The 21,941-nt window shown below is 43.5% G+C and overlaps 1 protein-coding gene and 1 long non-coding RNA gene across 5 annotated transcripts in view; one reads left to right on the top strand and one right to left on the bottom strand.

Moving 5' to 3' along the window:
• Positions 1-21,941, top strand: part of TMCC3 (transmembrane and coiled-coil domain family 3) — a 108,000-nt gene that overhangs the window by 64,678 nt on the left and 21,381 nt on the right. Inside the window, exon 1 of one of the 4 annotated variants that reach the window (XM_015858307.2) lies at positions 3,389-3,618. The exons of the other annotated variants lie outside the window; for them this stretch is intronic. Within the exon in view, the coding sequence (XP_015713793.1) occupies positions 3,541-3,618 (78 nt within the window). The 5' untranslated portion in view covers positions 3,389-3,540. Of the gene's footprint in view, positions 1-3,388; positions 3,619-21,941 lie in introns of those variants that run through there. 4 annotated transcript variants of the gene reach the window in all.
• LOC116653268 lies at positions 546-3,987 on the bottom strand. The gene is made up of 2 exons (XR_004306837.1): positions 3,874-3,987; positions 546-1,062 (listed from the first exon to the last, which is right to left on the bottom strand). It is a non-coding gene; the product is annotated as an uncharacterized LOC116653268 (long non-coding RNA).

Here is a 21,941-nt window from a genome sequence, read left to right as displayed (position 1 = left end):
GGAGAGGAGAGGAGAGGAGAGGAGAGGAGAGGAGAGGAGAGGAGAGGGGGAGGGGATCTGATTGGAAGTTTTTGATAGATATCTGAATGTTTGTCATTGTCAGAGCTTCCGAGTGATGTTCAGGCTGGCAGAGCAGCCTGTCAGTCATAGCATGATCCCTCGCAGGTTCATGTTGGTACAGGCAGACTGAGTACCTCCTTTCCTGTGGGTGTGAGGCTCATGCTTTGGCAGCAGCACTGGGAGCGGTGACGCTAACAGATAACCTGCACCACTCAGCACTGTCCCGTTTGCTGTCAGATTTAGAAATGGCACTGGCAGGCTCTCATCATGTCGGGCTTCTCCCTGGAGGCTGGTTATGATAAGCCTTTGGAAAATGTTTTGGAGGCAGTGTTGGAAAGTCTCTTGTAAGAAGCCCCCGGTATCCTGTTTGAGTGTACAGATGTTGCTGTGATAAAAGAGACCTTCTCCTTCTTCCTGAGTGTGCTTTTCCAGCTTGTACTTAGCACTTTATGTAAAATTAGTCCCAAAGTAATCAGAACACAACATTTAATCATAAGATTTTAAATTCTGGGGGCCTCAAGGTTCTGCACAGAAAAAAAAAGGTACTGTGGTTTTCCTTTTACAAATGAGGTAGTGGAAGCCCAGAGAGGTTAAGCTGCCAAGGTTCGTGATAAAACTGGATAAAGAACAGGGCCAGACCTCCAGCCAGTCTCCTAATTGATAGGACTGTGGTGCCTTTCATCTCCCTAAAGGTTTCCTTTCCTGTGATACTTACTTCCCCGTGCGTGCAGAACCCCATCTATCAGACTACTCTGTGAGGAGCTGGGCTTAGCTCAGTAATCCCTCTGTCACCACTGCCACTTCTTCTCCCTCGGGGGCCTACGCGTAAGTCGGTCCATCTTATCAGTGTCTCCCAGACGGAATGGCTGCGTCTGTTGGTCTGTTGCGTGGGGTCATGCGGCAGGAAATGGATGGCAAGGATACAGCTCGTGCAGGGGGAGCAAGGTGGATGTCTCATGCTTTGGTCACTGCCTCTGATCACGCCCCAGAGACTTTGTTTTCCTGAAACAGGACAATGTGGTCAAACGCAGCACTGATGTCTGCTCTGCTGTGTGCCACCTATGGTGCTATATGCCCTTGTTCTGTCATCCTAAGTTTAAACAGACCTTCCATTCCTAACTTGCATGATTTTTAAAAGGTCACTTCTTTAACAAGGCCAGAAAATAAAGTAAATATCAAGAGTTAATCGCTGTGAGTAGTGCCGGTGTCCTGACACAAGGAGAAGCATTGGAAGAGGATGAAAGGATTCTGTGCCTATAAGGACAGCTGGGCAGTCAGTCTGTGAACCATTTGGAGAAATCTGAACTTTAAATTGGCACAGTGGATGGCTGGGATGATTTGACAGTTCAATCATTAACTTAAACCATAGACATGAATATAAAAATGATTTGTCAGAAGAACAAAGTGGTGAGAGAATTCTCCTATGGGCAACCACTTCTATCTATGTCAGTTTGATCTCTGGTTCCTGCGCATGTTTGGAAGTGTATGCTTTAGTGTATGGAAGGTTCAGTGGGGAATAGGTGCAGTGTGTGGGAAGAACATTTATCCAAGACTGTGGGCTTTTGAAAATGATGGTGAGAGGAAGTGTCTGTTGAGGCTGTGGGAAGTGCTGTGTTGGGCAGTTCTGCAGGCAGGCCAGTCTGCTTTGGAGTGGGGAAGGAGAGCCATGCAAACCAGCTGTGTGTGAGAGAGGAGGGGAAGTTGCCTGTGCTTGGCCCAACAAACCTCTTCCTAGAAGTTACATCAAGAGTGCATATATGTTTGTATCCATGTTGATTCTGCTGTGATCAAGCATGCACATTATTCTCCGAACTCTATTTATTCTAGCTCTCTTCCTCTTGAAGAGGAGTTTCCTCATTTTATTGATAGCCTGCTGGTATTATTGAAATAAAGCTGGCATTACTGAAATAAAACTCAATTTTTGAATCAACTCTGATTTATAGAAGATTGGTATCGTTAAAAAGCCAAGCAAATGAAGCTCTTTACATGTCCTTTATCCAACTTATTCTCTCCATGTTCTGATCTACTGCGTCTGCCAAGGCTTAAACAAAAGTCCTGAAGATTTCTGAGGTAATAAGGATGCTTCATCCCATGTGCTGGGAACTACACAGTCCCATTTGGAAACTGCAATTATCACTTCAGTTTAAACCCCAAACCCACAACATTTGCCTGTTTCATTTCCTACTGACCTCATCTCCCGAGTTCCCAACCCTCTGCCATATTTGGAGTCATCAATTAAAGTTTCATGTCTGAGCTGAGGGACTGAAGAAACTCAGTACCCACTTGAAAGCTTTTTCCTGACAGCCTTCCAAGCCCAGCTGTTCTTGTGAGCTATGGAAGAAGTATAGGAAGAATGACAAGTCGTCACGTGTGTGCAGGTAGCTTGCATGATTTGGGTTTGCTTGCATGATTAGTGCACAGGGAAAGTGCTGCTTCCTGCAGCGTACCCACCGACTGCTGGGTTGGTCTCTGAACTTTGATTAACTTTGAACAAACCAGTGTTGGAGTTGAAGAAGAAACGCCTGCCAAGAAGGTTATTTCTAGGATGCACTTTTTACCTTTGGAATATCAGATCTTCAATTTTTGAAGGCCTTGCTCAATGAAAACAGCAATAATATGTCAGATAATAACATCAGATAATTTACCTTTGATAGTAGATTATCTCATGGGATGTAGGATTCAAAGAAAAATACAAGTAAATATCAACAGGGAGATATATTCCTAAAGGCAGCAATCCCCTCCAGTGCCGTTAGCTGTGTCGATAGATGTGTGGTTATATATTTGCGTGCCTTGGGACTGTTGCTGCCTCCAGCTAGGGGCCCATCCAGCCTGGCCTTGAACGCCTCCAGGGTGGGAGCATCCGCAGCCTCACTGGGCAGCCTGTTCCCGTGTCTCACCACCCTCACAGCAAAGAGTTTCTTCTCAGCCCTCGGGAATTTAAGCACGGGCTGCTGCCCTGGGAGGCGTTTCCCCGGGGAAGGTGTGCCGCACACAGGTGTGACCCGAGGCTACCATACAGCTGAACGCTGATGGATTTATCTCCTGTGTATAATGGGGACCGAAACGTCCCCGGTTGCTGCAGTCCAGCACTCGGTTCCACAGACCGCGTGTGTTTCGCGCACGGCCCCGTGCAGCGCCCAGCCGTACCCGGGGACTTGGCGCTACGACACCTCGCCAAACACCACCACCGGTGCCGCCCCACCTTCTCCCCTCGGGCCTCAGCATTTCTCCCCCCGAGGCTGGGAGGGCCCCTCTCTCCGAGGCGCCGCCTCTCCGTGTCTCCGTGCCGCCGAGGGGTTAATCCGGGTGTGCCGGAGGAGCAGCCGCGCCGCCCCGAGGCGTGCCCGTCCCTCCCGCACGGCGGCGGCAGCGGCACCGAGTCCTCAGTGCCGGCGCTGGGCGGCAGCTGGTGGGACCGGTACCCGGTACCCGGAGCCGTGCTCGGACGGAGCGGCAGCAGGAGAAGCAGGAGGCGGCGCGATGCCGGGCAGCGACACGGCGCTGGCCGTGGACAGGACGTACTCGGACCCGGAGCGGCACCGGCGCCGCAAGATGCGGGTAACGAGCGTGGGGATTCGGGAAGTTCTGTGCCGCCGTGCCGGGCTGTGAGCAGCCGTCCCGATCAGGGGGTCCCCGCTCACATTGCGCCGTGCTGGAGCTCGAGGGATGTGGGCTTTTAGTGTGCGCTTCTGTGCCGCGCTCCTAATCCTGAGCGCTCGCTTGTTAGTACGAGATAGAAAGAAACCGGCTGTTGGCATAATAGAAACCGACACGCGATAGAAACTAGTGGGAGGTGGGAGGGAGAGAACTTACCGGCACTAAATGTTGGTGATTTCGGGAGCTCCGTCTGCGGGTCCCCGGGCTCGGGCTGGCGCCGCTCCTGGTCGCTGACCTGTAGGTCGGTGAGTGCATCCAGCCCTATAGCACGGCGCTTACCCTGCTTTGGAGCCTGCCCCGGGGCGGACACAAAGGTGTATCTGTGTGCACTGGGTGATGGCGTACGCTCAGCGTGTTGCCGGTGTGCCGCTGCGTGGGATAGTTTGTCCTTATGGTCTACTGGCGAGTTGAGCTTTATTTTAGTGCTATTATTATTGTTTAATTCATGTAACGTGCTACCTGTATTGACAGCTCCCTGCTGTGGTGAGGGCAGGTGGCTCTTGGGGGTCTGTACAGGTTCGGGTTCTTCCCCCAAGGCTCAGCTCCAACAGGTGTAAGGCACATGCTGCTTCTTGCTGTGCACTACAGGACTTGGGTTTTTTCTCTCCTCTGCCCGTGCTGTTCTCTCCATCCCCTCCCTACCCACAAATTAAAAGTGCTGAAAAGGTGCGCTGCTGATTGCTGCTGCGGAATGAAATGTTTTAAGATAAGGAAGCCTACGCGCTGTAGCTTTGCTCCTCAAGTCTAGAATGCTCTTCATACTGCAAGCTCAGCGTGTGCTACTCATAACCTGGTTACAAACTGTGTGTGTTTCCTTTCTTTTTCTCTTTATGAGCTGAACTAGTTAATTTTTTTTTTCCCTTGTTCTTGCTGAATGAGTAATGTGCTATCTAACGTAGTGTGGCCAAGGAAGAAAACTGCATACCTTCAAGGCTGATTTGGGGCACGTGTCAGAGCTAAAATGGGAGCTCCCACTCTGTAGCCCAGCTTATCTGCGTAAAAGCATAAGTATCCTGGCAAACGTGGTACTGTGCATTATACCTGCGTATGGGAAAATAATGATTAAAAATAAATCTCACTCTTAAGACAGTTTCATGAATGCACTGGGCTTTGGTTTAACTTTAGGTTTCATTTCATCAGGCTTAACCTTTCCTTTCCTTCCTGCAACCATGGCAATTGGAAATATAACCCTTTAGCAAGTTCCTAGAGTCCCATGTAATTACGTTGTTCCAGGGTCTATGCTGTAAGAGTTTTGTAGGCTCCATGGAACTTGTAATGTAATTGGCAGAGATGGAAGCAGCAGGCTTTGTACTCTAGATGATGGCCAGAGCTGGCGTTAAGTACGTTTGTGTTTATTAGGGACAAATAGGATGTTTTCCTGCGTAACTTCATCATTCCTCTTGCTGCTTTAACCAGAGGGACAGAAATGGCCAGGCACTGGAGCAGCAACAATTGGTGCTATTATGTAGGAAAGAAGCAAGAAAGAAGGATGCTGTTTCTCTCTCAGAGACTGAACAAAGAGCATCAGAGCAGCTGGAGTTGAAGCTGCAGTTCTCAAACATTCATGGAGAAAAACAACACAGGGAATGAACACAGCAGCAGTGGGAGGGTGCTCTGAAAGCCCAGGCAATCCAGGCAGTGCTTGTGTGAAGCAACCTTGGAGCTGCTTCTATCAGTACAATGGAGGCAGTGCATAGTAAATAGGGTGAGGTGCATTTAATGTAGCTTGAGGAAAAGAGGAGGCAAAGTAGCTGCTGGACGTCTTAGTCTGTATAAAATAGGATAGCGAGTCTGTTTTTTGGGAGGGGAGCTTTTGGAGGACTTAGCCAGACCTATGAGTTGCTGCTCATGTCTTTTGTGCCCATCTAAGGATTTTTCATACGAGAAAGTAAAGCCTGCTCTATGGATGCTAAAGAAGGCTGCCCAAAACTGCTACTGTGTGTGCTGGAGAAAGGCATCAGCAAATTCAGTTAGTAGAACTGCTAGAGTGACCTACCATGAATACAGCCTTCTGAGGGGGAGAAAGGGGCTTACAATTCCTGCTGCTGGTCTAAAGCTCCTTCAGTGTAAGGCACTGGCTCTGTTCAGTGCCTTCTTGTTTGAGACCACTTGAAGTATGATTTCCTGGGCTCTGCTAACAGCTCTCCAATGGGCTGTGTTACATTTTGTGCAAAGATCTCAGAGCCTGAAAGAGAGAAGATGCTTTAATGAGGAACAGCTGTGTCATTCTTAACATATTGAGAATTACTGCTGCCTGAGGAGACCAAGAACTTTGAGGGAGAGGTTGGGGTTCTTCTCACCTCCTTGGCCAAGTTGTTGGGGTGTTGTGTGTGGCAGCAACAAGTAGGGCATAAAACCACTTCAGTCTGCTAATTTATGTCTCGTTGTGTTATGATGTGCTTCAGGAATGCTTGTCAAGGCCCTGTTAAATCTCTCACCTCTGAGTGTTCACCGGGTTGTCCTGTTTAGACCTCAGAAGCCTGTGTATACTTTTTTGCTGCTGATCAGAGCTCTTCAGTCTCAGACCCTGAAGCTTTTCAGAGCAGGTGTCCTCTGCAATGCATCAGGATTATCAGTTTATACGTGTGGCCTCATAGAATAAAAATCCTCTTCTAGGACAACTGGAACATGAGTTCCTGTACTACATCCCATTGCAAGCCTATGCAGCGATGCATCCTGCTTTTAACCAGCACCAGATGCATTAGACAGAGATTGGTTGTGCAATGAATGGTACATTAGATCCTGTTCAGAACTCTCCCTTGGTAGCGGTAGTTTTATATTTGAAATGGTGATAACTACTACTTCATTAAAAAAACAAACAAACAACAAACACAACAGTCTCACCTGGAGCAGATGTGGATGTGTGGGGCTTTTTTTTTTGTTAACAAATGGAGATCCTTATTTTCAATCTTATGTTTTCAGCTCCAGTGAAAATAGCAGTAGATTCAGTGTTTGGGAGATGAACTGATTCTTGCGTATCTGCACCATTAAAAGTCTTATATTAGAAAACTAGTTAAAAAAGTACAGGTTACCATTCCTTTTCTCACATTCTAGTGATTAAAAATGTCCTCTGAATGTCTCTTCTTTTTCCCTCATGTCTCTCTTGTGATCCCTCCCATTCATCTTGTCTATAAGCGAGGCAGACTTCTTAATAATCTCATCTCATATGGAAGTCTTTCTAAGCCTGTAATCACTTTCATCATCTGTCCTAGGATTCCCTTTATTTCTTGTAATCTTCAGTGTATTTAGAGGAAATAACATAAAGGGGCTTAGAAAAGGTTATTATGATTATTATTTTAAACAACATAAACACACATATTAAAAAAAAACAACAACAACCCATACACAAAACTAAAACACTGCAGTTTCAGGAGGAACATGGATTTATTTGATGTTCCTGGTGTTGCTTTCAATATGGGGCTATGCTTGTTCTGGGCTTCTGGAGCTCGTAACCAAACCTCCAGATATTTTGTGCTCAAAGAACTTATATGTGCTTTTCCCAGTTTCCTCGTTTTTTTTTTTCCTTTTTTTTCGGTGTAAGATGAAGATAATTTGAAGAGACAGAGTGTTATTGAGACCTCCAAGCATTAGCTTTAAATCCATGATGTATCTAGACATCTGTGAAACCTGTCAGACAGTAGGTTACGTGATGCAAGGGTGGTGGGGATAAAAGAAGGAAGCCACAATTGAGGTAGAACCTCCAAAAGACAGATTAGCCATGTTGAACTGCAGAAGAGCCTGGTTTGTTCATGTAGAACTAGAATCCAGTTGTGATTATTTAATCACTGCTGATCTATTTGGGAACACTAACCTCTTCATATTTTTCCAGTGCCACAAAGAGCTGTGAGGAAGTTTACAAAGCTGCTGCTGTCTTTTTTTCTTTCCTGTTTCTTAGGGCTGGAGATTTGTGTTCTTATCGAGGTTTCAGATGATTTTTATGTTAGGAAGTTTTGTACTTAAACATTTCATATCTTTTGGACTCACTGCCTGGGAACTTAATGTCTCCTTTCCTTTGTTGTGCTTTTGGCTCCTCCTTACTGCAGTGGGTGATGTTGCTTTCAGGGCTGGGGCATCTGCTTGCAGCTCTCTAAACATTAGGTATATTAAGAGCAACACAAAGCCGTAGCCACTGGGGGAAGTCTCCATCCTTTTGGTTTACTTGTTTTGAAGGACACCTGATTGCCCTCCTGTCAGATTGCCAGTGCTGATGCAGGGGGCTACAAGCAGTTCTAGATCCATAACTTGCTTACTGTCATCATGTCCATCAGTGAGGCTGTAGCCGTGTGCCACCTGGCACAGTGTCCACATCGAGGCTGAGCATGTAAGGATTTGGCTGGTTGGGACCGCTCTCACTACCTGGTGTCCAGGGCTTTTGGCACCAGGAGAAAGTGTGCAGCTTTTGTCATTGCCCATAGAGCTGAGTGTGGTTTTGGGAAAGATGTGGGTATGAGATGAGATTCTATACAGTGTTGGGGTGTGGTGCTACATAGTAATCCTTTTTCCTATTATATATTCAGGTGGAATAACTTTGCTAAAGAACATTTGCATCATCACTAATGAGGATTGCTTTTGTTTAACTATTGAAATGTTCAGTTTTTCCTTAAGCCCGGAGGAGGAATGGAGTATTAATATGCAAAGCCAAAAATAAACCTGCTGTTCTAAAACCTTGACATATGGGATCTGGTATGCAACCAGGGTGGTTTGTGCCTGTGCAGCTAACCTTCTGCAGGCACTATCAGCCAAGTGAGAACTCCTCTGAAGCAGTTCTTACACTGTGCTACATGATCTAAGCTTTAGTTCAGAGGCAAGAATGGAAGAGGAGGGAAGAGCCTCCTAGCTGAGGTGTAATGAGTATCTACAAATTGGGAGCTTCGTGACGTGGAGATGTGGACCACTTTATTATTGTCGTGTTTTGGTGTTGCGTGTGCGTACAATTCAAGAGGGTTAAAATTGGTTCAGTGATGCTACAGTGAGTTTTAATGGACCTCTGATAGTAGAAATTTGGCATGTTTTTGTTAATAGTTTGCCTAGTAGCTGCCTCTTCCATGCTTTACCTATTTGTATAGGGCTTGGTAACAGTTACCTTCCCTTATACATTTTTGTTTCAGTAGCTCTGAGTGAAGCAGTGATAGGGAGGTACCAAGAATTAATACTGTGCTATTGAATTGAAATCAAAATATGGTAAAAGTAGTTCAGAAGTTCCATTGCCAACAGTGGATCCAATCTGAGATGGACTGGAGCAGCCTTACAGAAGAAATTCTACAAGAAATACTGTGACAGGAAGAGAAGCCCTGTAAGGGAAGTTGATGTAGCAACTCTCTGGTTTTACAGCATTCAATTTTCCTTTTATTCTGAGTTATTCCAGTACATTTAATATAGAAATTGCAATTAAGCCAGTAGTTATTATTCAAATGCTAAATGATTTAAATATGCAGAAATTAAGCTGTGTTATACCAGCATGCCTGGACAGGAGAGTGACGTCCAAAGATCCAACTAGCAGACCTGTAGGAATTGACTCCTAACATTTCTCCAGTAAGTGTGCTAAGGGTTCATTGTTTTGTTTTGCTTTCTAGGGGACTAAAATCAGATGGGAAGTAGCTGTTGTTTGGGCTCTAGTGGCCACTGACTGTGTTTGGATTACAGCAGGCAAGAAGCTTTGGTTGAAAGCTGCAGGCAGCTGCAAGGGAAGGTGGGAGCTTTGAAACACAGTAGGATCAAACCCAGTGGTAGTCTCAAAGAGACATCTAGTGTCAGAAAAACTAGACAAACAGATCTCTTTGAGTGAGAGTTGCCTACATCAGGTCTGAGACGCCTTCTTCCTTAAGGAGGACCAAGGAAGACTTCTATCTGTGTGCACCTACATCTTCTCCTCCAGTTTGCAGCTTTGTACGTTGCTGCTTTCACCTTGCCAGCTTTCCCCAAGCTGGTGTGCTATTTAAACTGAGTCCATAAATGACACCACAGCATGGGGCTCCTTCACCCCACTGTGGTCATACTGTGCTTACAGCCTTTGAGTCCACACTGCTGTTAGTGCTGTGTGTGGATGTTGAATTATCAGCTTTTTACTTAAGTCTAGAAGACACATGAATTCCTGTCTGAAAATGACAGTAGGAAACAGGAAAAATGCTTCTTTGTGTTGAGTGTGGGACACACACAACCAAAGACATGGGGAAAAAAGGTAATGAAATAGCATTTGTTAGTGTCAGAGTGACTTAGCACAATAGAAAGGTTAAGAAATATGCATTGCTCCCAAGATGCATCTTTTTGCTGAGGCATTTAGTTACAGGAAAGTTTTGCTAAATGTCAGCTTTTGGAGCCCTTTCTTCTCTTGCCTGCATCAATTCTCCTCTTTACCAATAATGTCTGACACACACTATATTATGAAGAGAATTAATCCTGCATCACACACCTTTGGATTCTCTTTGGTCTGGTAAAAGTAACTGGATGGTACTTCTTGAATTATACCTGGCTTGAGGTTTTTTGTTTTGTTTGCATTTAAGTCACTTGGAAGAATCTGCAAAGTGTTGAAACAAGTGTAAAAAGAAAACAACACACAAATGTGGATATGATTAGAATCAGGCTGAACATTTATTCCAAAGACTGGATGCAATTTTATCCCCTTCATGCTATATAGATGTTTATAAAATAAAATGCTTCAGTACTTCTTACTGCTGCAGTTATTGATGTGTGCACATAATATGGGTGTGCGTGGCTCTTACTATGTTAGGAATCTTTGTTTTACTGGAAGCCTTGGCAGCAGTAACACAATTCTGTGTCATGATTGTCTCTGATATTTATTGCCAGATCTGCACAGTATCTCTCCACCCACTCGTCAGGTTTCTGATTTCTTTCTTCCCCCTTTCCTACTATGTACATAAAGTGAGGCTATCTTTGTTCAGTTTTTCCCTATTACTCAAGAAAGAAATCTGGCTACGTTTTGTCAGTCTTCTTTTTGGAGCAAATCATACAACCTCGGTTTTGATGAACAGAGGGAGAACGACAGCCTGCTCCTAAGAATATCTCTTTAACTCTTAGGAGTGTCTTTTAAAGCCAGGCAGTAAATGGCAGCAGACTGATTCAGTTGCTGCCAGGCACCTGTGGAGCTAAAATGGGTCCAGAAGGTTCATAGTGTATTTACTGTACTCCTGACATGTTTTCCTCTCAGCTTTTTGTGACCATCTCTGCAGCGGTACCATTTCTTCAGCCACAGATTGATGCTATGAGTGATCCCGGGCCCTTCTGAGATGTGCCATCAGCACCAGCAGGGCAGCTGGCTGTGCCTGGGAAACCTCCTTCTGCCATTTGCAAGTGGACTGAGTCTGGCATCTCACAAAGGCTGGGGGGATGTGAGGGAGCAAAGGCAATTCTTAGTGAGATCTGAGGAAGGGTTAAGAAAAGGAGAAGACTGAAGGCAGAAGGTCTTTGACAATCAGCAAGAGTTTCTTTTCTGTTTCCAGTAGGTGTATCCAGCAAATTCTGTGTCTCCTGGCTGACACCTGCACGTTTTGTTCTCATAAACTGTATGGATGTAGTACTGAGTGATTTGCCTTGGAGAGTACCAGGGAGCATTGCTGTCTTGAAGAGCTGGCTGCTTACTGCTGCTAGTAAAACATGGGCCTTGTTATCACATTCATCTGTTGTATCTTTCCCATGTTAACTCCCATGGTCTTCTCTCTCTTTAGAACAAGTAAAGAGATCTATTTCTGGCATTTCTGAAACCAGCTTCCTATGGTTTTACCTCAGGAACATGATTGTGCCCACTTAATGTAGAGGGAAAAAAAAAGATAAACAGATATGTCTTTCTTTGTGCTTGTTTTGTGCCTCCAAGGAAAAACTTTTTTCTTCAAACATACCAAAGAACTGGAAAGTCTTGAATCACATGCAAATATTCAGAAGGTTGGATAAGAAATAACCTGCCAAAGCTCAATCCGAAAGTCATCAACTGGCTTCTCTAGTGACATCTGACTCCTAAAACCTGCTATCAGGCTTTTGTTTGTGATCTGTTGATGCCTGAAGCTGTGATATCTTTATTCCTTCAGATTTAGGAAACTGGGCTTTGGGGGTTGAGTGCAGTAGTTTGCAAGCTGTTCTTTCACGAAACATTTTGCATGCAAAGTGGCAACACAGGTCAGACTTGAGGTGGGATTTCTCATTTACTAACGAATGCAGGCGTTTTGCTGAAACACGTATGCAAATTGCTCTTTGCTTTTGAAGAAGTACTCTTGCAATGAAGATACACCCATCTGCAGTGTTTAGAAACAAATAGCCAAGCCCTTGTTTCAGTTGTTCTTGTTTGTACTTGAGAGAATTGGCCAGCCTGTGTGCTTTGTGCCATTTTGTGGTGTGGCAGGTAACGTCAGAGAAGTATGAAGTGATTTTTGTGAAGGTAATTTATGTTTCGAAACAAAGTCTAGAGCAGAGGGGACAATATAAGCCTAAGGCTCTGCAGAAGTGGGTCCATAGTACTGGGACAGCTCCCAGCCCTTGGGTGATGATGGAAGTTGCTTCACCTCCCCAATGCCGATGTGATTTCTCCAAGCATGCACAGCGTATAACTGCAGTGAGCTGCACGTCTCAGAGCCATTAGTCATCTGGATGGATATGTTTAAAAATAAATAAATTCAACTGAACATCAAAACCAGAACAAATCCAAAAAATTGACCTATTTGATGCTCCAAAAATATGCAGTACATGCAGCTTCCAGCTCTCCACATCAGGCAGACTTCAAGGAGACTATCTGTTATAGATGCTTCTTTCCCCAAAACAGTCTAAGCCTTGTGTAATTGCTTTAAATCGTCCATCTGCTCCCAGGCTGGTTGTGTGAAGCACTGCTGTAGCTGAGAGAAAGGCCCAGTTCCTGAGGGTCTGAGCTCTGGTGATTTGGGAGGAACTTGAACTGAATTACACAGAGGTGGGCACCTGAGGGCACCCCCTCAAAGCAGCTGTGTGGCAGTAGATATTTCGGGCTCTGCAGAAAAGATGCAAGTTTTCTACTTTTTCATGTGTTGCAGAATGAGATGTCTGTACTGAATATCGAGGCATATATGCCAAAACAGCTTGACTCTTGAGTTGGGAGAGTTCTAAAGGCACTGTCTGTTAGTCCAATGAACAGAACATTTTTCTGGCTCTCCCTCTTCATTTCACTTAGGCATAATTCCTCTGTTTTAGGAAACCTTTTCCCCTTTGATCTCTATATTTTGCCAGCTTTGCCATTATGCATAAAGAACTATTGGTCTCTGGGTGCTCAGGCATTTGGCAGTACAGGACGTTACCACTCCTTTTCTCCTCCTCTCTCTGTTTTGGCTCAGTAAAATTCATCTCTCTAACAGGTTCTGAGTTTCTGAACCTTGGGAAATTTCTTTAGGAGTTGTTAAAAAGTGGCTTTGTAAAACTGGAGTGAATATTGCTGCTTTGTGTCTATATACAGGGCTATTCTGGGTTTGAAATACGATGGTAGGGTATGTTGGTTGCTCCTCATCCATCTGTCAGACAGACCTGTAACCTTGTAGGCAAGTTCTGCCAATTAAAATGAATCCTCCCAAAGGAGCATACCTCTAATCTAGTTTCCTAAGGATATGCTGTGAAGATGTATAGCAGATGAGCATATGCAGGTCTTTTGATCTTAGAAGTGCTGTGGGGCACATTTTTTATTGTCACTGTTACATGTTGCTCATATGGGACTGCTCTCTGCCCGGCCTCTGGTGAGTGTTAGTGCTGTCATGTTTGCTCCATAAGGTAGATCTGTCCCAGAGAGGACAAAATGCTGATGTTGGAGGTGGACAGATTGTTGGAGTTCTGTTGTATTGAAGAATGGAGAGGATTTATAATTAATTGATTCTGTGGAGGTCTGAAAATAGGGGTTGCATGAAGAGGGACGTAACTTCACTTGCATAAGTCCTCACCTTCAGAAGATGTGTCCTAATTCCACTGAAACCTTTAGTTTTTATAATGAACACAAGAAATTCTAACATCTAATCCTCAGAATAAGAATGCATCAGTTCTCCTTGTGAGTGAACAAGCAGCATGAACTGTCAGTTAATTCCCAAAACTACAGTCTTCTTTTCAGAATGTGCCTTGCCAACTTCAGAATGTAATTGATTTTGCTGTCTGTGTATGCATCTTTTCAATTGGAAAACAAGAGAGTGAAGGAGGAAAAGAGGAGCTTACTGCACTTCATCTGCAGCACTGAGGCTCAAATCAGTATTTGCGAGTGAAGGAAATTTGGGTCTGATGCTCATTGCCCTTCAAGTATAGCTGTGCAGGTAATGTTGGTGGCTGCATTCTGCCTGCTGGCTTGTGGCTGTGATGGACAGTTTGCTGGGAGCTGTGGTGCTGTTCATGTGGCCACATGCACCTTGGCTTGGTCTAGTATTAAATGGGGAGGTTGGTGGTCCTGCCTGTGGCAGAAGGGTTGGAGATTCATGATCCTTGAAGTCCCTTCCAACCCGGCCGTTCTGTGAGTCTGTCCCTCACTTTTTCTTTCCTCAGCAGCGTGAAGACAAAGGTTGTTCGTGCTTATGCTGTTTCTACAGAAACTGGTTGAAATAAGTTGTTAATATGGAAATGGGGTTCTTAAATGAGAACTTGAGTTTTTGTGTTGCATACATATGTTGTATACATTTGTGAGTGATTCTAGGAGAATGAAGGGCTACAGTTGATCTGAAGGCTGCCTAGTAAAACAGTTTTAAAAAGTCATGCAGTTACATTTATTGTATTACTAACCCTCGCAAACTGCAGTAACTCTTAATGTCTATTTTTAAGAAGAAATTTTGGTCTCTGTTTACATCATTTTGCTCTCTGATTACACCCAGTGTAGCTTGCTAATTTTAGGGGTGTGAACTCCTCATGGTTTAGTGAGACAAAGTTTTAATAGCTGTGTCTGAATACCTGGATAAAATTGATTGCTGTGTGTCTCCATATACGGCCACATATGTTGCTTGTGGCGTTGCTGTTTGATTTATTATTGTAGGGGTGATGGAGTAGGAATGGAAAGAAATTCTTATTCCAGTATGATTTAGAACAGTGCTATGTATTAATAAACAGAATCCTCATATTGGTGAGTTTTAATGCTGGAATTGGAATTCAAAGCGCTGAATTTGAACTGAGTTCTTTGAATTTACATCTAAGTCGTGGTGAGCTTGCCACATATTTTGTAAGCAAGTGTACAAAGTGATATCTTTATCTTTTTGTAGCAGTTACTCTGCTAAATCTGGGAGAACTTTAATTTTAGAAGAGTGGCGGTGTCTGGCACCACCCAGTGCAGCAATTTACCTACTGGGAAGAGTCCGCCCAACTGCTTCCAGGCTTCTGTGAGCAAGTTGCATCATTCTCTGTAATGTCTTTTCCTCCTGGGCCAGACGGGTCTATCTGCTGTCATTATCTGTGCAGTAGCAGTAAGGTTTAGAGACAGTTGCGCTACCAAATGTACGAGGTGTGCTCAGCTCAGCGGCTCATTTCTGAATGCAGAAAACCTCAGCACATACGCTTGCTTTTTGAATGTTGGATGCTCAGAAGTAATCCTTTAGGCTTATGCTGTGCTCAGCTTTCTTCTGCCTGAGTAACCTTTATATCGTTTACGCAGCCCTTCTGCCCTTTGAAAAAGGGAGAACAAGAAAAGATAATGTTCCTGCGTTATTTGAAATAGTGTTACATTATGCAGCATTCCTGCACGCTTCTCTCCAGGAGTGAACAAATGGACAGTGTGAAAATATTGCAACGTTCTGATAGCTGAGCATCCCACAAGTTGCGTATCTACTTCTCCTTATTTACAATTATGTTGAGTTCTTCCCCTGTTCCCACCGAAGTAAGGGACTGTCTCTACACTGGATAAAACTCTTTTCTGCCAGAGTACGCTGGTTATGGCACATGGCACTCAAGATGACTTCCTTTAAATTGGACTCCCAGCTCTATGTTGTATGTATGTTAGATAATACTCTTGCAGGTGCTACCAAATTGCTATACAGGGATTAAAAATGACCAGCTTCTACCAATTACCTATTTTCAGCAGTCCGTGTATTGTGAGAGAAGAAAAGAGGACAAGAACACAGCCTTACCGCCTTAAAATATGCCAGTGTGTATTTTATTTTATATGATACACGCATGTGCATATCTATGTGTGAACGTATATTTTATGTACTTCATGTTTTTAACCTGCTTTTCCTTTCAGGAAAATTTCCACCAGCAGGTTGAAGGATGAATGCTGTCTTTTTGTTACAAAATCTGGCTGATCTTTGCCTCCAGTGTTTTGTTTGTGAAAACATATTGGTAAAGTTTGACCTTGTGAAGCACACGGAATATGTTGTTTTTCCTTTTGCCTACTCTTGTGTGCGTTATCGCGACTTCAGCTGGAAACTGAGAAGCGGAATTCCTTCTGGTGGTTGAGGTGATGACACTACTTGCTGTGCTATTGAATCACTATAGATTTTGTAGCATTAAAGGAAATCCAGAAACCCTCTAAACAAGATTCTCATGTTACGGCTCTAAGTCCTGTACAGAGCTTTTATGAATTGATGCATCTCTATTTCAAATTTTTCTGATTTGTTTTTGTTTTTCCCCATTTTTTCCTTAAAAAATTTCCTATTACCCCCTATGCTGATTGATCTCTTCCCTCTGTATCCATGTCATCTCATCTTGAACTCATGCATTTTTAGCTCTTTGTTCTCATTAGGTTTTGCCTCTCTTGGCTACATATACTTTGTTCATTAAGAGATTCAGGTACTTGTTTTCACAGCATTTTTTTTTTTTTTCTTTTTTTTAAATGCCTTGGAACTATAAGCACTGTGTTCCACCATGTAAGTAGAAAGAGAATAGATAAATCCCCCAAGGGAAATTAACTGGGAATGAAATTAGCCCATTTAAGTATATGCATAGAACTTAAACTGTTAACTTAGTCATGTGTATTTGGTGTAAGAGTGGAGGCAGAGTGGCTAATAAGAGTGAATGCATAGAGATGAGAGGCACTCATGATCCAAGTGAAAATAAAGCATGGAGAGCTTCAACTGCTGTAAGAAGTCAGCAGGACTGGCCTCCTACAGGAGAACAGTGAACACAGGACCTCTTTGTAACAGAGAAAGGTTATACCAAGGCTTTTATTTAGAGTATTCTTAAGTGATGTGGGAGGCTTGATGCGCGTGTGTATCCCTGAGCAAATTTTCAGAGAGAGTAATTAAAGGCTTAGCTGAAGTCTTGGGTGTGAATAAAAGGTGAAATAAATGTAACTTTTGGGTTAACCAGTGGTGGATCTTGCCAGATAGCATGGCCTGATATCTTAGCAAAGGTGAATACCATGTATGCTGAGTTCCTTTTTCTTAGAATACGGCTGTAGTCCTGGGTTGAACGGTTGCTATGGTGCCACGTGATAAGCAGGTTGTGAAGCTGGGGACGTCACAAAGGAGAAGGGATAGAAGAGATGGAGTTAGAGGTGATTAAGTCTTGCAGAGCTTCTGGTATAATTTCACTTTAAGCAAAGAGGAAGTTTGTTAATGTATGTCACTTGCACCTTTGCACCAGTTTGAAATGGATTTGGGCATAGAAAGGAAGGACGTGAATAAAGCAAGACTAGAAATTGAGATGAAAAAACATTAACCCATGGGAATAATGGTGTTCTGAAGTTACTTTCCTAACTTAAGTAGCAAGAAAAATACATGACTTCTTTTAAAGAAAGCCTGATAAGCTTATGAGTGTAATTTTTCATTGTTAGGAGCCAGGAAATTCCTTTAAGTCCTTTGTTTCTTTGCTGGAAATATTTGTTCTTATTTCCTGAGGCTTTTGCATTATTTGGATGTGTTGAAGCTGAGCATTTTCTGCCTTCAAAGGTAATGAGTGAAGACATTGTGTGAAAATAGGTTTTGTCTCTTCACCGGGAGCATGGCTATTCTTCTAGGAAGTTAAATGTAGAGAGATTTTTCCCATTTTCTACTTGTTGGTTTGCTGGCTGATCAGCAGATAGATAACCTTAAGGTTATTCATAGAACATGCTCTTCTGCTCATCTGCTAAGCCAGGCACTGCTAGGTGAGGCACTGGCACAGGTTGCCTAGAGAGGTGGAGGGTGCCCTGTCTCTGAAGACATCCGAAGTCAGGTTGCGGGGTCTTTGAGCACAATGATTAGTTGTAGGTGTCCCTGTTCATTGCAGGGGAGCTGGACTGGATGGCCTTCAAAGGTCCCTTCCAATTCAAATAATTCTGAGATTCTATGAAAGATTATGGTAGGAACACTAACAAAGTTGAAGCTATTATTAGTGGCAAGGATAAAGAAGGAAGCAGAATGTGCTCTATAGAAATGTAGGGACATAAGAGAATCTGGAGCAATTGTGGTGTGTGGATGGGACCTGAGGAGCTGATCTGGGAAGATATTACTGGTGGTGTCACTGCAGGAAATGAGTTTAAGGTCCATGTGATACCATATTCCACTGTTTTTTGCTGAACTGATGTTTCTGCTGAACCGTGGGGGGTTTATACGGAGGCTGTCCCTGCTGCTTCTCTATCAGTTTGAATGTTTCTGGGGAGTACAGCACTATTCCGTGCTGTTTTTCATGCTGAACAAAGGCTCATTTCTCTGAGAGGTAGTGGATAGGTTTGTATTGTGGAAAACTGAAGAATTCTTTGTGGTAGAGAACTGTCGTGTCTCCTCTTTCACATGCTTTTCCAGACACAGAGAAATTACTATGTTAAGCTGCTTAGTTAGCCATCCAGTCCATTTAGTGGTAGGTAAGCCATAATTTTGCTTAAGTGTTAAACTCAAATATGCCCACTGTAGCACTGTATTATCTGCTGGCGCTGATACCTTCCATGTGCACTGGATGGGCAGTATGTTTCTGGAGGCTGTGGTCTCAGTAATTGAAGGCAACTGCAAATTACTGCTGAAAAAATACTCTAACACAAATGGTTCTTACCCCCAGAGCCTGCCAGTGAAGGAAGTCAGTATAACAGAAGTTATATGTTCCTGAGCATCCAATATATTATTGTTTAAAAAACAAAGCAAAAGAAAACAAAAGGCTGGCAAGACATTGTGGGCATACGTAGTTTATAGCAGTGATTTAGAGATGCCTAGTGCAAAATGCATACAACTTGTTTATCTGTCAGTTGTCAGCTGTGAGAGAACTATGTTGCTCTTGTCTTTAAAGCAGTTACTTATATTTGCTTTTGAACTGTATACAGCCTGCTTTAGTGCACAGGCTAAGCTTAGGTATGGGGTTTCCTTTTTAGCCTCTTTGGTAACCATAAAGGTAGGTGTCTGTGTGCTGGTTCTGAGTACAGCTTGATGTTGTTGCCTTTCCTTTGACCATCAGTATGCGTGTAACCAGCCTTGCAGAAGAGTTCTTTGTGGAAACCAATTTTTAATCATCTGTGGCCTGATTTGCATTGCATTGCTAACAGCTCCCTTCTGGAGGAGCATAGAGTTAATGTGGGTCAAGTTGTCTGTCAAATGGTAAGTGCACAAAGTGCTGTTGCTTATTCAGCTAATGGTCAGGTGCAGCTCATCACCTCTGTGAGTGACTGTGCTGGTGCCATGGAGTGCTCCCTTGATAGGCAGCTGACTTGAATGAGGCTGTTGTATCAGTTGAGTCATGAAGAACTGACAAAGAGTGTTAATGGTGAAAGCTGTGTTAATATTCTGGTTTTAAAGCTTGGCTGAATGCATTCTAATGTCTTCAGTAAGTCTTCTTGGAGAGCAGAAAGAGAAGTAGGCTTGCCAGAGAGATCTCTGCAGAAACATTGCAAAGACTGGTTTGACTGGAAGACAACCTCATAGCCAACTGTTGTGCTCTTAGTGATTGTTAGGGTGCCAGAAGGCACTGTGCTGAATTAGGGTTAGACTATGTCAAAATCACAGGATCATAGAACTGCTCAGGTTGGGAAAGACCTTCAAGATCATGAAGTCCATGATCTTGGTCCAGCATGGCCTAACCATACTACCCTAACTGTAACAACCCTCTGCTATATCATGTCACCGAGCACCACATCCAGACAGCTTTTAAACACATCAAGGGATGGTGACTCAGCCACCAAAATGAGATGGTGTGCCTCTGGGAAGGTGACATGTGCTGAGTAAAGAACCAGATACTGACATCAGAACGCTTTGTTCTGGTGTGATGGTTGGTGTTCCTCAGCCAATTTTGGTGCCACAAATTAGATGCAATTATTCTTACATCCACATTTTGGTGTGTCCATTTTTTTATAGCATTAAAGGGTATTAAAGGATAAATTCTCACTTTTAATAAGAGTTGCTTTTTGCTGCATACAATGTTGGATACTGCGCGTAACTTTTAAATTGAGATTCAGTTTTTCCTTGCCAGACTTTAGTCCTCTGTGTTAATACCCATAATATGAGAGCTGATGCTTAAGGTGATACTGAAACTGGTTTTTTTTGAGTCTATTACCTTTTCTAATATCTAATACATAAAGCAGAATTATCCAAGGAAGTGTTCCAAAGGATGTAAGCTATTTTGTGCTGGTACTTGCTGTTCTTTGACTAGCTGAAGAAAATAATTCATGAATATATTTATTGGAAAAAAAAAATTAACTGTGTTTTAAAACATCATGGGCTGCACAGTCATAACAGCTGAAGTTCCTGCAGCCAAGGAGCCCGGGGTTCTTAAGTCAGGAAATATGTCAGCAGTGACAAACCCTCGCTGCTTGATTTCAAACTGGAGTGCAATCAGCGCTCCTCAGCAGTGAATAATTTAAGGGTATAAGTCAGTTCAAGCTTAACATTTTAAAATAACTGGATGGCGTTATTTGTATAGTGCATTTACTGGAGCAGTAAAAAAAACAACAGTGTATGGAAATCAAGGTCCAAGCCTTCAATTTATTCCTGTCGATATATCAGGTGGTGATGGGTGTGGTTTTTGGTAAGAGTGCCCTCTTTTAGCAGCACATTTCTTCCAAACACATTTATTGTGCGAGCACAGTTTTCATCTTACCAAGCACATCCTCACTGCTGAGCTACTGCCCTACTCGCTTCTGTAATCTCCCCATAGACCTCAGGTTGCAGCGTCAGGCCTCACTTTGGAGAGGGAGAGGAATGCCACCATTGTCAGTTTGGTGCCTGGGGCATCTTCTTCAGACCTGTGAGTCTGAAATGTCTGAAGCTGAAGAGCACCTAGAACCCAACTGTTACTTCCTAGTTCAGTCGTCTTGACTGATAAGGAAGCTACTGATTATTTCCCACCCTGCCCTCTCCACCATGCTTATCACTGAAGACATTTATGGCAAAACGAATGACTCATCTTTGATGGACTGTTTCTTCCCCATTGATTTCTACAGTGATGTCATGGTACTTTTGCATCTGAACTGATTTCCCTGGCAACAGGGTGTGATATCAATACCTCAGCTAGTAGACGACTAGTAGGAAGAAAGTACAGAGAAAAAGGAGAGAGTATACTCTTCAGATAAAGTCTTTCAAGCATGTGAAATAACTGGAAAAAGAATTTGGCCTGGAAGGAAGTAAAGGGAAAAGCTTGAGCTCACATGAGGTATAAGCTCATGAAGTTGTATTTAACTAATAAACTATGATTTGAAGTCCTTGTGTGTGGCATCCTCCTGTATGCCAGGAAGCACCAAAATACCCTGCAGTGTCTTTCCAGAGCTTAACAGTGAAACGCTTCAGGCCTTGCTGCTTTACCCAGAGTAGCAACTGATTCAGCTTCCCTTCCAGAGTGGGCCCCATCGTCACTTGTAAATGCCATCCAAGCCGTGGATAAGATAAAACACAAACTTAGGAGTCTAGAGGTACTGATTTGCAGGTAGCAGCATTATGATCTGCAAGATACCAGGTGCCTCTGGTAACAGTTTGAGGATGAAATTTCATCTGAGGTGGCTTCAGGAGCTACGTGCCTTCTAAATCTAAGTACAGATCAAGTGTCTGGTTGTCAAAGCCGTGCTTTGTTTACTTTTGGCCTGACAGCAATCCTTGAATGTTTCAGCAGTGAAAGCAGTTGTGACATTTGATCTTCTGTGGGCAGGAGATCACAACATTTTCATCCTATAAGTTCATGCTGAGCGGGTTCTGTAGGCAACACTAACAAAAAGAGAAATAAATAGATCATGTTTTAATGCTTGGAACCTGTGACTGGTTTGAAGGTGATTCATTTTTGTTCCTTTCAGTTCAGGCTCATATATCTCAGTGTCTGTACGCTTTGAAGGGAGGGGGAAAAACAAATTCCTCTGGAACAGATCATTGATTAAATCTGGCACAACCATCTCAATGCAAGCTTTGAGATGA

Source organism: Coturnix japonica, chromosome 1 (genome assembly GCF_001577835.2).
Source record: "Coturnix japonica isolate 7356 chromosome 1, Coturnix japonica 2.1, whole genome shotgun sequence".
Taxonomy (NCBI): domain Eukaryota; kingdom Metazoa; phylum Chordata; class Aves; order Galliformes; family Phasianidae; genus Coturnix; species Coturnix japonica.
The sequence above is the reverse complement of the archived record's forward strand: the minus strand, read 5'-3'. Positions and strand labels throughout refer to the sequence as shown.